We start from the raw sequence: 15,598 nt of genomic DNA on the forward strand, positions 1-15,598 counted from the left end.
TTGCATACCTACCATCATCCAAAAAGGTAAACATGGTCTAACCTACCAAATGCTTATCGCCTTGTGACAAAGAGTAGATTCAATTCAAAACGACATAAATTAGACATAATTTTAAATTCTTTTATTTAGTTTACATAATCTAAGAGATAACTACAGGATAAGCTGGCTTTTCAAAAGAACCTTATCAAAAAAATTAATGCACTAGTCAATTGAAACCACCAGGGAAGGGTGGGGGATTAGACTTTGATCCTGTAGAATACAGAGAAAAGCTCCCACCCCCTCGGGGAAAAACTACAGTCAAATGCCCCTTTCCCTCAGGATGCAAACTATAGGCAACTACCTGGCATTTGAGATAACAAGTCATCTTAAATATCTTTCAAAGCAAGTACACTTAACTGAGTACATTTGTACCAATAACAATTAAGATAACCATTACTAAAAAATGGAAAAATAAATAATCTTCATTTTGCATTAGTTATCACTCATATTTGTTTTCACACATATTGTCGTGCAGCTTGACATAGTCTAATACACAGAACTGCTTGCTACAGAAGAAAGTCTCAAACCAGAAACTGACTTGACTTTTGCAAAGTACATTTGTGAGGCTATTCACTTGTCCCAAAACCCCCAGGCTGGAGACAAACCTTAGAGTAAAAAACTGTCAATTCCCCCACCCCTCCGGATAAATTTTTGTTAAAAAGTGCTCTAAACCCCCACTTTAACCCCCCACTTCCCCGGGACCATGGGGGTGGGGGTTTCAAATGACAAAGTGCATAATTAAAAATTTTAATTTACTTGAAAGATCACTCAAATATTGATTGGCAAAATTTTTTTGATATAACTTATGTGAAACCTATAGAATTTAAGGTACAATACAACTCTTGCACATTTATATATATCGTTCGAGAAATTCTTTCAAACAGCTCCGGAAGAACTTTCTGGATCCAATGTACGAAAACTGATGAAACTCTGAGTAGGATTTTTTGCGATTTCGGTTTGCAGGGACACTATCCAAAAACCTCAAACGCACCGATACGGAGGGTACAAAATGCAGGTTGCAGGTCGGATGAAGGTTGAGTACAAAATGCAGGTCGGGTGATTTTATAATTTCTGTAGCTACTGTGCATGTTCGAGTAGATGCTATGTCATCACGTCGGAAAAAATCAAAAAGAAAAAAGTAAGATTTGCCGCGGTGTTTGCTGGGAAAATTTGACTTCGGGATATGATCGTTACGAAGCGCCAGCCTAGAATCACTTTATAAAGAAGAAGATATCAAAATAATCAAAAGATTTTGGGGTTTTTAAACAATTCTCACATATTCGCTCCTATGGTAGCTTGCTTTGATAAACTCGAACGCGGCTGCATTCTATTCACATTCCGAATGATCATTCAAACTTTACGTCAAGTTATTGATTTATAAAGAGTTTGCAATACGTGCCCAAACACACGAGCTCATGTAAAAACGCTCTCATTTGGTCATTTCGAGTATTTTAAGCTCGGGTTTTTTCGCCCGTATCCGATTCCTTTTGACATTAAATCAAGTTGCAAAGCTTTATTGAGGTTATCTGTAGGTTCAAACATTTCGTACAAAAACTTGCCCCCGTAAATTTACTTACGAATGATGATTTTGCACTTTTGATATTATATTAAGCAAAATACATATTGTACAAGAGTTATGTGATCAATTGTAGCAGGTATTTCATCTTTGTGAAAGAAAAAGTAACTGGAATTCGACATGCTCGACGTGTCTTTTCGAACAGTTCAATACAAACACTAATGAGATTATTTTTAGAATATATATTTTATGGTGTTTTGTTTTGTGGCTAAGTGGTTTAGGTCAGTGATCGGAGTCCGTAAGTTGCATGAGACCACGGGTTCGATTCCTCCCCGCTGAATTTTTTTTCTTTTTTTTAATCTTTGGGAGTCTACCGTTCATCAATACTTTTTATAGTATTATTATACTAAGAAATAACCTAGAGATATATGATAACATGCACGTTACGGGCCTATTTTTTCTTTTTGTTTCTCTATCTCATTCAATTTCTAGGGCTCGCGTGACGCGTTAAAATATCGAATACTTAGATTTCCGTTTATTACTAAGCAATGACGTGACCTTGGGAATAATACGAATATATCGCCAGCGATTTGCTGCACATCAAGCAAACTTGGGTCAAGTAACGTATAACAGTATAAATATCTCAGTAAAATTGTATAACAACGTAAACCCACGAATTTTCCTCCGCTACATGTTTAACGTACCGGTGCACCCCCCTTCCTCCCCTTCGAAAATGTCTAGATCCACCCCTGCTGTCCATTGCACTTATTAAAAAAAGCTATATACTAGAAAGTAAACCATTTATCTAATAGATACAGTCACCACATTTTGGAGTTTATTCAATTTATTTTTGGTTGATGAGCAGCAAATCAATGGCGGGATATACGTAGTTTTCCAACGGTCACGTGATCTGTTACGCAACCACCTATACTTATTTTTTTCACTTGTCCATCTACCGTTATACATTAATTGACCCAAGTTTGGTTGATGTGCAGCAAAGTCACGGGATTGCTTATGCTTAGTTATGAAAGAGAATCTGAGCGTCACAAGAGCCGTATAAATTGGATTAAATAGAGGAAGCAGAAAAAAAAAACAGTAAAATCACCCGACCTGCATTTCGTACTCAAACTGCATCCAACCTGCACCCGACCTGCAACCTGTACCTGCATCTTGTACCCTCCGGTTTACCGGCGAGATTTGAATAATAAGAACGTTCAGAATCCCGCTGTTTAACTTCACTGTTTAAGTTGACTGTTGTGTTTAGGTGCTAACATTTCCACGGTCTTTATCAAAATGTCTCCTTGCTAAACGAAAGAAAATTAAAACACACCCACACATAAACACACTGGACCTCAACCAACTAACACATGACTAAAACTTTGCTTCACTTCTGTCACTTCCCTCCTCCCTCATATCTAATTACGCGCCCTCCGTGACTGCACACTCACTGATCTTGTTCAAGGGGGTAGCAAACCAGAAACCTTGGTAAGAAATGGACTGTGAAATGAGAATGTCAGGCCGATTTCAAATCCAGTATTTTGATCTGTTTCTCAGACAGTCCATATGGTTGTTCAATACTTTGAATTCCACATTCGCATGTGTTGGATTTTTCTCCTTATATCTGAAAATAACTCATAGTGTTGGCAAACATTCCCTGCGATAAGCTGTACCGACATTCATTGCGAGCGGCAAATCAAAAGTGACGTCATTAACCGCAAAGCCAATAGAAGCCAGGAAACGAGGCTAAATAACTCGTTGTTTTTCAACATCATGCCTAAGGTGGCCTAATTTCTGTTACGATATGATCGGTCTCCCTGTGGTAGCGCCCGCTAGGAGTCAGCGGACTTGTACAGAGCGAACACTCGACTTGCAATGGCCGAATAAAGACAAGTTCTAAACCCAGCTAGTACAGTAAATATGTACCGAAACAATTTCTACAATGATAGCACTCTGTTTTTTTTTTTGTACAAGCATTATGTTTTCCGGGAGCATATCCCCAGTTGACTGGAAACAAGGCATTCAATTCGATTACGTCATTTTAATTAGCAATGTCAAACACAACACAAAAATCCATTTTTACGCATCTTTCTAGTTTTTAGAGAGTATTTACCCCATTTTACATTCTGCGTAAAAGATTGCTAACCTGCTTAAAGGGCGATAAACATTTACCATTTTTATGTTTTGCTTGAATCAGAGTCAGAGTCCAATGCGATCAAATGCAATCCTGTTTAAGTCCGCATAGCAAAAGGTAGCAAAGCGAAGCTTGAAGAATGGAGAAGAAAAAATTATAGAATGTTCTGATTATTTCTTCTTTTTCAACAGGTTGTGAAATAAGGGCTACCGTTATGGACAACTATGTGACCATTCACTTTGATCGTGGCAAGTTCACCTCTGTAGACTGTACATGCAACTATCATAAGAACAGGGCCGAGGATGATCCCATGAATAGATGGTGCGCCCATGTTAGGGAAGCAGTTGCTATGCGGATCAATTATCCTGAAAAGATTAAATATTACCTCAGTCCTATCAACGAGTCACTTCAGAAACTTGACAGAATGAAGCTCTTAAAGCTAACAGGCTCTCTTCTTAATCAATATACCAACACTCCTGTTGTAGATTCTGCTCAAGAGCATCTCGATCAGCTATTGAACAAGAGCAAGAACAGCAAGGCTTTCATCGATGTTTCGGGTAACCCAATTCCATCAGCTAGTCCTTTTGTGGCCTGTTCTTCAAGCTCATCAGGTTTTGATTCTGTCACCCCTTTTTCGTCATCCCTGTCGTCTAAAGGATTCAAGATGTATCACGATCTTAAAGACAATTCGACATCGTCTTTAAAACAGACGACAGTGAAAGAGGCTTGCGTCAGATCGCTAGTGGACTGCTGCTGCAACGTTCTCTCTGCAAATTTCTCGATCAGTTATGTACAAGACCAATGGGAAACAGTCCCAGACGAGCTTCAGTTGAAAGTGATCTCAAGTTCCTTCCCTGTAGATAAAGAAAAAGTAATGAAAATTGCAAATTTGTGTCACCCTTTGGAAGTGTTCAAACCTAGAAACATAAGAAACATGAAGCAAATTGGTAAGTCCATTTAAAAGATCCTAAAAAAGGCTGTAAATATACTAAAATGCTCAATTATTTGTTATCTGAAGTAGCAAAGTTTTTTTCTCAGCCGAAACTGGAGTAGATTTAGGGACTTCTTTTTGTGAGTTAGCACTAAAACGGCTAAACATTTGAAAATTTACCATTCATTTGTGACGCGTCTTTTTTTATTCTTTTCCTCAACTCTCTGTTTTCTGCGGCGTCCATGCGTGTTCAAAGCACATTTTAGTTAAAGTGTACAGTGCAAAACAGTGTGGTTGTGGTTATCTTCCAGGTTGTCGACTAAGTGCAAAGGTTGCTGTTTTCTATTTTGTAACCATTTTCTTTGATCGCCGCAAGATCACTTCTGCACACTGCTCATGCCAGTCACAGAGACCTTGGTGCCAACATGTGCAAAAGACAGCTCTTGAAAGGATTCGCAATCCCGAGAGAGCAACCTACCACCTACCAATCACTGATTCACTTTATCAATTGAACAGAGATGAACTTCTCAAGTTGGCAAGCATGCTTTTGAATTATCCTGATGAGATTGAAATGGTAGACAATGCCTTTCAGTTGATGGATGAGCTGTTGAACAAGAATGGCCAGCATTGCCATGCAGAAATCAATGTCATGGATGGGGTGCCAGACGCTACCGCAGGACCAGGTATTTATTTAACGACCACTCGATGGTCATTATATGGCGTGGCTAATTTGAGATAGCCCTCGATATTATATTATCACACCACATTATATTATCAGTTTTCCGTTGCTTGTAATTTCGAAACTCTTCAAATCGTCAAACATTTCCATTACCTCCCCCTTCAAAGTGCATTTGTATACCCTTTTGTAAATATGAATATTAATATGGCTTTTGGAAATTGTACGACACACGGTGACATTACAACTACTTATACCGCTCTAGAAAAAGGTTTTGTTCTATGTTAATCGTTATTTGCTTTTTAGGTTTTCAATGAAATTATATACATTTCTCAAATAATTTAGAATATAGAGAAATCACAAAGAATAAAGTCCAACGCAAAGAATTTGGATTTTAAGCTCTTTGACCAATAATTTAAGGTCTGCCTGTTGCCTTTCTGTGGTTTTGGATATTCTTCTTAATGTTTTCGGTGTTCGATGTCACCCCAAGGTGCTGACCATTCAAAGGACGCTGTGTGTTTATATATTTTAAATTTAGTTGTTCAAATCGAGTGAACCGCTTATATTTGTTTGAAATGAGTCCTTGTGCTCAAAGCTCTGAATGCATAGAATGATCCGAAATCTAACAATGTTAATGTTTCTTCTATTTCAGGTGTTGATGAAGAAAGTCATTGGGTGATATCTAAAGCAGATATCTCTCAATTCTTCATTGCAACCTACAGAAAAGTGAAACCCATCATTCCTGAAATCAAAATATCTTCAAACACTCCTGCCAGCCCTTCATACACTCAAGAATCTCAAGAGCCCCAAGAGGAAACCCGCCATTGCAAGAGACCTTTCAGAATCAGTAGCCCTGTAATAAAAGGTGAAACCATTAGAATGTTCATATTAGAAAGCAAAGATGAAATAGTTTCAAATCACGCCACCTATGAATAAGGCACTGGCCAATCAAAAAGCATGTAATTCCGTTGAAGGACGGAAACCAGAGAAAGCGGTTAAGTTAATTATTGACGACAGTTAGCAGAATAGTGAATATCGAATCAGTAAATGGGCTACCTGTGGTAAATGGTGTTATAAACGGAGTTTAGATATCACAGGAAACTCTGTTTTTTCCAGGCACCTGCACGGAGCATTTCAGCAGCAGTCACTTCCTCCCTACGAAAGTTTTGGATACAGTCTATTGTCTGCTCTATGAAGACATTGACGAAGTACTCTTTATCATGACAAAGACCCTTGTTGATCATCTGGAAAATAATAATGTGGCAAAATGGTCATCGTGGACATACTTTCTGGATCTACCCATAACCTCGCTCGCTATGTCGTTCACTGCTACTCCTTTCAGGTAAAAATGCACTTTACACGTCCCCCCCCCCCCCGTTGAAAGTGTGTATAATACAAACCAGGAGAATCAGATACGTATTTTATCATTATTTAAAAGCGTTAGACAACGCAATATGCATTTCTCCAAAAAGTATTTACCCTAAAATGATTATTGGTCGTGTATTTTGATATCTCGTGAAAGATTAAGGTCATCTTACCACCCTGAGATATTTTTTAAATCATAACTTCTTTGACATCTTCAGCTGTGGGTCGCTGTGTGATGAGCTGTCCAGACTTTGGCTGCTGGTTGTCCTCAATCCCAAGATGTCACACAGAAAGAAAGAAGTTCTGACTGGATGGCTTGAGGAATTGGATTTGGAAAGTAAGTTGTCACGTTAATCTCGCCAAAATAAAACAAAGGATAAACGAAATTCCTTAATGGGAAGTAAGTTTAGGTGAAAAAGGACGTATACACCTATTTCATAAAAGGTTGCACTCGAGAGTCAATGTGTCGTAACCCGCGGTGGTTCATGGGTAGCGCATAAACGGCTAAATCTTGTATCTGAAAGCCATGTGAATGTCCATAAGGACATAAACAAGAATTCTACAGCTTTTGAAACCTGTATTTGTATTTCATTCACGCTTTTTTACTTGATACCCATGAAGCACTGCGAGTTACGATTTACAGATTCTAGGAGTGCAACCTTCGTTTCATAAACGTGCGTTTTAGTCAGGTGTGGATCCAGAAGTTCTATATAGGGGGGGGGGGGGGGGGCAAGGTTTTCAGGAATGGGGGACGGATTCGTTGTTCCTTCATGGATTTCCTTATATATTTTTCTTGTTATTTTTAAGTCAAATATATGAAAGTAAGAAGGCGGGCCTGATAGTTATTATTGTACGTTTTATATACCGCAATCAATCACTGTACCTCTCTAGGTTATTTCAGATATGACAACACTGAATGCGAGGTCTGTAGTTTGCAGGGTCTTCAAGGATAAGCATCGTTTGCCTTGGATCGGTGTTGAGATCGCTCTTAACGTTTTACGGAATGTGGATTTGACAAGAGACGAGCTGAGATGCATAACAAACGAAGGTGTTCCCTTGGCTACTGTCTCGGCAGTTAAAATGGTCCAGTTCAACCTCCAAAAATCAGACGTCAAACCAAATGAGCAAAGGGTTAGGCAGCCGTACACAATAAGGATTGGAACCGTGGATTTGGAAATTCAGACATGGTGTGCCATTATCCAAGCATTACAGTTTCGTCAATGCGATGCTGCGGCTACAAACTTGGCATTTGAAATCTCTGCAGCTTTAGTGAGCTTCTTCTTGGGTCAGATCCTTGGTCACTGCGACACTGACAAGTTGCCCTTCACGTTATGTGATCTAGCTAGCAGATCTGACGCCAAGTCGTACAGTCTTGAAGCAATGGAAGACGAGAAAGAGAGCAAACGCGCAGAACCTATTTGGCCACGAGATACCATTGTGGACGTCTCCACATTTGCTTTCCTGTTTTATGTCCTGAGTGTGGATGAAAGATTGACACAAGCGGCATTTGCACATCATCGCAAGTGTATTCTGAAGAGGCCTGACCAAGACGAGGAAGCCGTGAGAGGAATACATTCGGGAAATGAGATCCGGGATCTTATAGGACTGATTGGGCTGTTTCTTCCAAGAGTGCCTCTGCCTTTAACTGACGTAAGTTCTATAGATACAGTACCACCTAACTCGAACTTGGATTTTGCAAGATTTCGATTGGACTGGGTCGATTAAACATTTAAGATGTGTTTTGTGAGTAATAGCTGAAAATAAAACGAAATCCAAAGGTAATTTCACACTGATAGTTGTTTTTTCTTTAAATTATTTTAGGTTAAAATGATGTGTATAAAAATGGCATTAAAGTGCATGTATTTTGTATTGTCAGACTGATCAGTTTGACGCTGATAATTGGCTCGCAGTTCAACTGATGTCCAGACCAATCACTCTGAATTGGATGGTTCTCTGTCAGATAGCACAGTTCGTCCGTGACCACACAGCACACTGGTACCTGGCCCCGCCCAGCTCGCTCATTCGGGTCATCCTGTACCACGCCCCTTCGGACGCAGAAACCCTGAAGCTGGTTCTCGAACCTGTACTTTGTTGTCTTAGCTTTCCTTGTCCCAAGGCGGCGGAGACGGAGCATTTAGTGCTTTTGAATTCACTGAATTCTCAACTCGTTGAAGAACTAGCAGTATTGGCGATCCTCAGATTAAGCGACTATGTAGATCGCCAGAAGATACTTGACGCAATCTTCACCCAAAATGTATACCTTAGAGAGAAGTTATTCGACATTGCCAAGTCTCTACGAATCAGAATGCTCCACAGTTCCATCAGTGTACAATGTGACACCGATAGATTGTCGTACGTAGCAAGAGCTTTGAAGGTCAAAAAAAGTGAGATTACTTTACGTTCTTACTGTCCGGACCATGATAATCAAGCCGACGAGCAGAAATTGATGCGGCTCATATTCAAGCTATCAGAGCTTAGTCTGAGACTGAGCAAGTCGTGCAAGGGATATTCCAGGTCTGACGATCTAAGGTAGATAAATGTAATCTTCACGCCCTGGAAATACCTCTGATGATTCATCTTTTTTTTTCTGAGCGGTAGGGGGTTACAGTGCGCGCTTTTGAGAAAGCTATTCAATCTGGATAAGAAAATGGCATTCACAAGCTATTGACTATTTCTATCCCTACCCAAATGAATGATGCGACTTTGCATTTAACATTCGGCTAAAATATAAAGTTTCAGGAAGTTTACTTTTATTGTTAGCTGTAGACTGCCAAGCATGGGGGTATTCCTAACAAAAGGGACATGTTAAAAGCAGCTGTGAAGAGGGCTGCAGTGGCACTCGATGATCATGATACTTATTATTTGTAGGTTACTTTTGATTGTTGCTGATGTGTTTTATTATAAACATCTTTCTAGCTGGCTGACGGAGCGAGTTCTGGAGATGGGAGAGCAAGGATTCTCTTTCTTCCTCACTTGCCTTGGTGGTGACTTGAGTGAGATGATAACAGCTGGAGAGGCTTTTCAGATGTGCAAAAAGTTCCTTAAGGTACCATTATGTATTGCTAGATGATATCATGAAAGAGGATATCAAATTTAACGATATTCCTGGATAACATTTTATTTCTCGTAACTTCCTGTTTATCTCTTCAAGAAATTCAAAATCTTCTTCCCGCTGGATGCGCCAAACAAAAAGACACCGGATCGTCCTGAGGTGAGAAATGAGATAATCATTTTGTTATAGAAGAAGAAAAGATGGGAAAGCAAGTACTTGACGTTTTCTTTTAACTTTTTTTGCGTCAAACATAAGCCATGGTCCTGTATTAGTCTTTCACAATCACTGTCCAAGAGGCCGAAAGGTCTAATTGTTTTCAACTCACCAACGAGATGGCCAAACTTAGATAAAAATAAGGGACGATTAAAAATGGTTTGTTTATCGGCGGTTGTTTTTCAGTGCTGGTCAATGGCCGCTCGTATTGGTTGCATTGAAGTGACTTCGAATTCAGTGCCATCATTTTGTCGAACAGAAGCATAAAGAACTTTAGACAGCAATTCAGCTAGTCATATCTTTTATTGGATAACTGAACTCTGTTTGACTTCTTTTCTGTAAATGAAAACTTATTGTAAACAAACCCGATAAAAATATTGCATCTCTCGGGAATTTCCCGCTGAAAGCTGGAGAACTTGAAAATATTACATGATGAATTTTTCGTTTTGGAGTTGTTTTCTTGCCGTTGTAAATCCCTTTTCCACTCTTAGTTTCCTCTTTTACTCGTGCTTGCAAAGCATTTACGAGTTATTGGAGGGACTTCTGTGTCACTCGATCATCGGATGATTGGAAGGACAACCCGGAAATTTTTTGTGGACTTTCTGTGCTTTCGCAACACAGCAATCCTTAAATCATCCTGTAAACTTCCGGTGTTCAACTTCCGGTTAAAGCTTAGTACTATATAGCCTCGTTCCCAGGCTTCTCCTTTGTAAGCTCTTTTTTCTAGGCCCCATGATGCAACGCGGTATTTTGTTTTCAAAATGGCGGAATGTTGTAGCGCTGACACTGCTTGGGAAAGCGGCAAATCAAACGTGACGTCACTAACGAGAAGCCGCGCAGCGAAAAGGAGCCTGGGACGAAGCTAAGTACTATAAATGAGGGCATCGACCTGTGACCGATACGGTCATTTCTTAATAAAGCCGTTAAGCATATAATAATATATAAGCTAGTATTTTCAGAAAAGTCTATGATGTGGGTTGAGCATGCGCATGCGCCTTCGTCACCGACGTCAATCGATCTTTTACGGTTCAGTCCAATTCAAGTTGTTAGTTTGCAGACAAAAGACGTAAAATGCTAGCAAAGCTTTTAATTCTCTTTGTTTTAGTACTTGCCGATTCACGTCTCTGGGTTTTCGCGTTGTTTGTTTGAATTTGTGCTGAAAGAACAAATAGCCAAAACTTCGACTTTTAAGTCCCAGAAACATGAGGTAAAGGCTCTGTTACCTGGGTCTCTGTTTGCAGGGTAATAAAAAAAAGCCTCTGTTAGAAGGACAAAATAGAAGAGGATGGATTTCCACAAATTAATTTTTCACAATTCTTCCCAATCAACTAAACTAAATATCAAACAAAACTCGTACAAACACATACCCTGGTTTCAGAGCCTCGGACGTCTCTATTAATGGCCTTCGAGGTTGAGCGAAAAGAAAACTGTCAGAATTTCTTGGTTTCCATGGCCACGCGTCAATTGGCCAATCAGCGACCAAGTTCAGATTCTGAACCTTGCAGAAGTCGAAATAGCGCTTCGAGAGGCCAGAGGCTTTATCTTGCTTGCCACTAAATAGAGAGACGTTCGAGGCTCTGGAACCAGGGTAACAAACATATGGCCCCTGATTATTCACCGAAACAATTTTGCGCCTTTTTAGAATGTTAACATGCATAAAACACACTGTATGATAGTACCGTGATAAATTATTGCGGGTATTTAATTTTGTTTCCGGAAAGAATGTGCTGAAAATTTCACATGCTAGCAAAAAGCTTTTCGATTCGTACGATACCAATATTACTAAAACTAATTTTAGTTACACGTCGACTCAGTAATGCCACGTTAGTGTAGCGGTGCGGACACTTGTCTCCGACCAGAGCGCACTGCGCGAGGAATGGATTCCATGTCCAATACACCAAATCAATAACATAAGGATAAGAATATAATATGACGTAAAATTTTTGTTGATAGAAATAAATGTCACGTGAATAAGAGGCCCCGCCTTTTATTCTAGGACAAATTTCTAGCCCATATCGATATTTTTACCTAAGTCCTCTCCAGATATTATGTAACGCATGGTTATCTAGCCTTGTGTGAATTTTTAGAGAGATCTGGTAGAGCGATTAAAAGCGAAAGCTTCGAAATATAACAAATTTATTTAACAGCAAAGTTGCGATGACTACTTACGGCTCAATTTAAAACATCATTTTATGTTATATGTTCCTATCTCTGCCACTATGTTTTGGTATTTATCAAGAAGCTAGTCAGATGAAAGGGTTCACGCGATTTTGAATAAAAAGTCCATAAAGGTATAGTGGTGGCAATTGGCATATCTAAATAGTCCTGAAAAAAGTCGTCGCTATCCCACTATCGCACAACAGTCTTGACGCAGGGTCAATTCCTTTGCTAAAAATGTTGTTTTTTATTCGTTTCTCAGGTGGAAACTACAGATACGCTGTAAAGATACTGTTACTGTTAGCGATAGAGTGATTTTCATTAACCCGTAAACTACACTTTAGCGTATTACAATTTATTGTGATCTGATTCTATTGTTCTCTTTTTTGTTTTACTATTACGCTTTGACTATCACACTTTGTTTCACGGCTTAATGAAAACCCCACTACATATTCAAAACAGTATTAACAAGCGGTCCAGTAAAGTTCTTCTTATAGAAAGTGTCTAAAATTTGACTATATTGATTCTTTATAAACAGGGGGCAACTGCTTTGGTCAATGGCATCTTGGAGCTTTTCACAGATGTAGCATACAAGAATTCAAAATGGAGTAAAATTGAACTTCACATTTCAAGGTATAACCGAAATACTGTGCCAAATGTTTGTTTTTGTGCCTAGCATCCACTTTTTCGAATAAAACTTCTGGTACGATAACGAATAAGTTGATGGGTGTGGAGTTACTCACAGGAGGTGTACGTTTCAGTCCTGTCAAATCCAAAATATAGCTTTTTGATAAGATTTTCCTATTTAGGCCTGACCCATTCACCATTAAGGCGTTTTTTTATCACATTTAATTGTCACGCATTGGATAGTATGTCGTCCTCTCTGGTCCCCTGGATGGCTCAGCATCTCCGTGTGATAGCCCCTGACAAGCAAGTACCGTCAAGCATCCTACTATCTACTTCCGAGAAAACGTTCAATTACTTTAAGCAGGTAGGTTATATGGCCATATGTTAGAAAACTGTAATATGCTACCCTCGGTAAATAAAGATTATTGCATTGTATTGTAGATATCCACAGCGTTTGCTTATTCAAAGCAGGAATTTCTCGTCTAGTATTGTCCAAAAAATAGAAATAGTTAATTCTGGTAGAATAACACACAGTTGCACGGCCGTATCAGGGGGTTGGGCATGTGTAGCCCCCCCCCCCCCCCCCCCGACCCCTAACATTTAAAAGAATTAAAAGGAAATAACAAGTAGGGGCATGACAGTACCCCAATCGACGTTTTTTTTTTCAAAAATGGTAAAAACAAGGCGTTGGCAGTTCTGAAACACAAGAATGGGCAACCTCCTTTTTATTCCATATTAATGATTTGGAGAATAATCCACTTTCAATCACTCCGTTTTTTTACATTTAAATCGCCCTAAATAAACTCGCTTCGTTTTTTTTGTCAGAATTTTCGGTCTTCAAGGGTCTTTTCCATGTCTCTTCAACAAGATGTGTATGACAACACGATCCCTCCGTTGGTTGACCTGGCTTTTGATCTAGGCGTCCTGGGATTGAAAGCTTTCTCTAGCGAGTCTCGCACGGATGATGACACGACAGACAAGATGCGTAGTTACATCAGTAACTTTTGTGACCATGATAATCAAGCCGACGAGCAGAAATTGATGCGACTCATATTCAAGCTATCAGAGCTTAGTCTGAGACTGAGCAAGTCGTGCAAGGGATATTCCAGGTCTAACGATCTAAGGTAGATAAATGTCATCTTCACGCCCTTGAAATCCTCTGATGATTCATCTTTTTTTTCTGAGCGGTAGGGGGTAACAGTGCGCGCTTTTGAGAAATCTATCCAATCTGGATAAGAAAATGGCATTCACAAGCTATTGACTATTTCTATCCCTACCCAAATGAATGATGCGACTTTGCATTTAACATTCGGCTAAAATATAAAGTTTCAAGAAGTTTACTTTTATTGTTAGCTGTAGACTGCAAAGCATGGGGGTATTCCTAACAAAAGGGACATGTTAAAAGCAGCTGTGAAGAGGGCTGCAGTGGCACTCGATGATCATGATACTTATTATTTGTAGGTTACTTTTGATTGTTGCTGATGCGTTTTATTGTAAACATCTTTCTAGCTGGCTGACGGAGCGAGTTCTGGAGATGGGAGAGCAAGGATTTTCTTTCTTCCTCACTTGCCTTTGTGGTGACTTGAGTGAGATGATAACAGCTCGAGAGGCTTTTCAGATGTGCGAAAAGTTCCTTGAGGTACCATTATGTATTGCTAGATGATATCATGAAAGAGGATATCAAATTGAATGATATTCCTGAATAACATTTTATTTCTCGTAACTTCCTGTTTATCTCTTCAAGAAATTCAAAATCTTCTTCCCGCTAGATGCGCCAAATAAAAAGACACCGGATCGTCCTGAGGTGAGAAATGAAATAATCATTTTGTCATAGAAGAAGAAAAGATGGGAAAGCAAGTACTTGACGTTTTCTTTTAACTTTTTTTGCGTCAAACATAAGCCATTGTATTAGTCTTTCAAAATCATTGTCCAAGAGGCCGAAAGGTCTAATTGTTTTCAACTCACCAACGAGATGGCCAAACTTAGATAAAAATAAGGGACGATTGAAAATGGTTTGTTTATCGGCGGTTGTTTTTCAGTGCTGGTCAATGGCCGCTCGTATTGGTTGCATTGAAGTGACTTCGAATTCAGTGCCATCATTTTGTCGAACAGAAGCATAAAGAACTTGAGACAGCGATTCAGCTAGTCATATCTTTTATTGGATAACTGAACTCTGTTTGACTTCTTTTCTGTAAATGAAAACTTATTGTAAACAAACCCGATAAAAATATTGCATCTCTCGGAAATTTCCCGCTGAAAGCTGGAGATCTTGAAAATATTACATGATAAATTTTTCGTTTTGGAGTTGTTTTTTTGCCGTTGTAAATCCCTTTTCCACTCTTGGTTTCCTCTTTAACTCGTGCTTGCAAAGCATTTACGAGTTATTGGAGGGACTTCTGTGTCACTCGATCATCGGATGATTGGAAGGATAACCCGTAAACTTTTTGTGGACTTTCTGTGCTTTCGCAACACAGCAATCCTTAGATCATCCTGTAAACTTCAGGTGTTCAACTTCCGGTTAAAGCTTAGTACTATATAGCCTCGTTCCCAGGCTTCTCCTTTGTCAGCTCTTTTTCCTAGGCCCCATGATGCAACGCGGTATTTTGTTTTCAAAATGGCGGAATGTTGTAGCGCTGACACTGCTTGGGAAAGCGGCAAATCAAACGTGACGTCACTAACAAGAAGCCGCGCAGCGAAAAGGAGCCTGGGACGAAGCTAAGTACTATAAATGAGTGCATCGACCTGTGACCGATACGGTCATTTCTTAATAAAGCCGTTAAGCATATAATAATATATAAGCTAGTATTTTGAGAAAAGTCTATGATGTGGGTTGAGCATGCGCATGCGCCTTCGTCACCGACGTCAATCGATCTTTTACGGTTCAGTCCAAT

At 39.4% G+C, this 15,598-nt stretch overlaps 1 protein-coding gene and 1 long non-coding RNA gene across 6 annotated transcripts in view; one reads left to right on the forward strand and one right to left on the reverse strand.

The window, feature by feature from the left end:
- Positions 1 to 15,598, forward strand: part of LOC5516654 — a 192,681-nt gene that overhangs the window by 124,003 nt on the left and 53,080 nt on the right. For 4 of the 5 annotated variants that reach the window (XM_048721472.1, XM_048721474.1, XM_048721473.1 and 1 more), the window contains exons 12-15: positions 12,951 to 13,071; positions 13,533 to 13,831; positions 14,217 to 14,346; positions 14,452 to 14,511. The exons of the other annotated variant lie outside the window; for it this stretch is intronic. In XM_048721472.1, the coding sequence (XP_048577429.1) occupies positions 12,951 to 13,071; positions 13,533 to 13,831; positions 14,217 to 14,346; positions 14,452 to 14,511 (610 nt within the window). The remainder of the gene's footprint in view (positions 1 to 12,950; positions 13,072 to 13,532; positions 13,832 to 14,216; positions 14,347 to 14,451; positions 14,512 to 15,598) is intronic. 5 annotated transcript variants of the gene reach the window in all.
- Positions 157 to 482, reverse strand: LOC125559790. The gene is made up of 2 exons (XR_007306444.1): positions 341 to 482; positions 157 to 307 (listed from the first exon to the last, which is right to left on the reverse strand). It is a non-coding gene; the product is annotated as an uncharacterized LOC125559790 (long non-coding RNA).

Source organism: Nematostella vectensis, chromosome 14, assembly GCF_932526225.1.
Source record: "Nematostella vectensis chromosome 14, jaNemVect1.1, whole genome shotgun sequence".
Lineage (NCBI taxonomy): Eukaryota > Metazoa > Cnidaria > Anthozoa > Actiniaria > Edwardsiidae > Nematostella > Nematostella vectensis.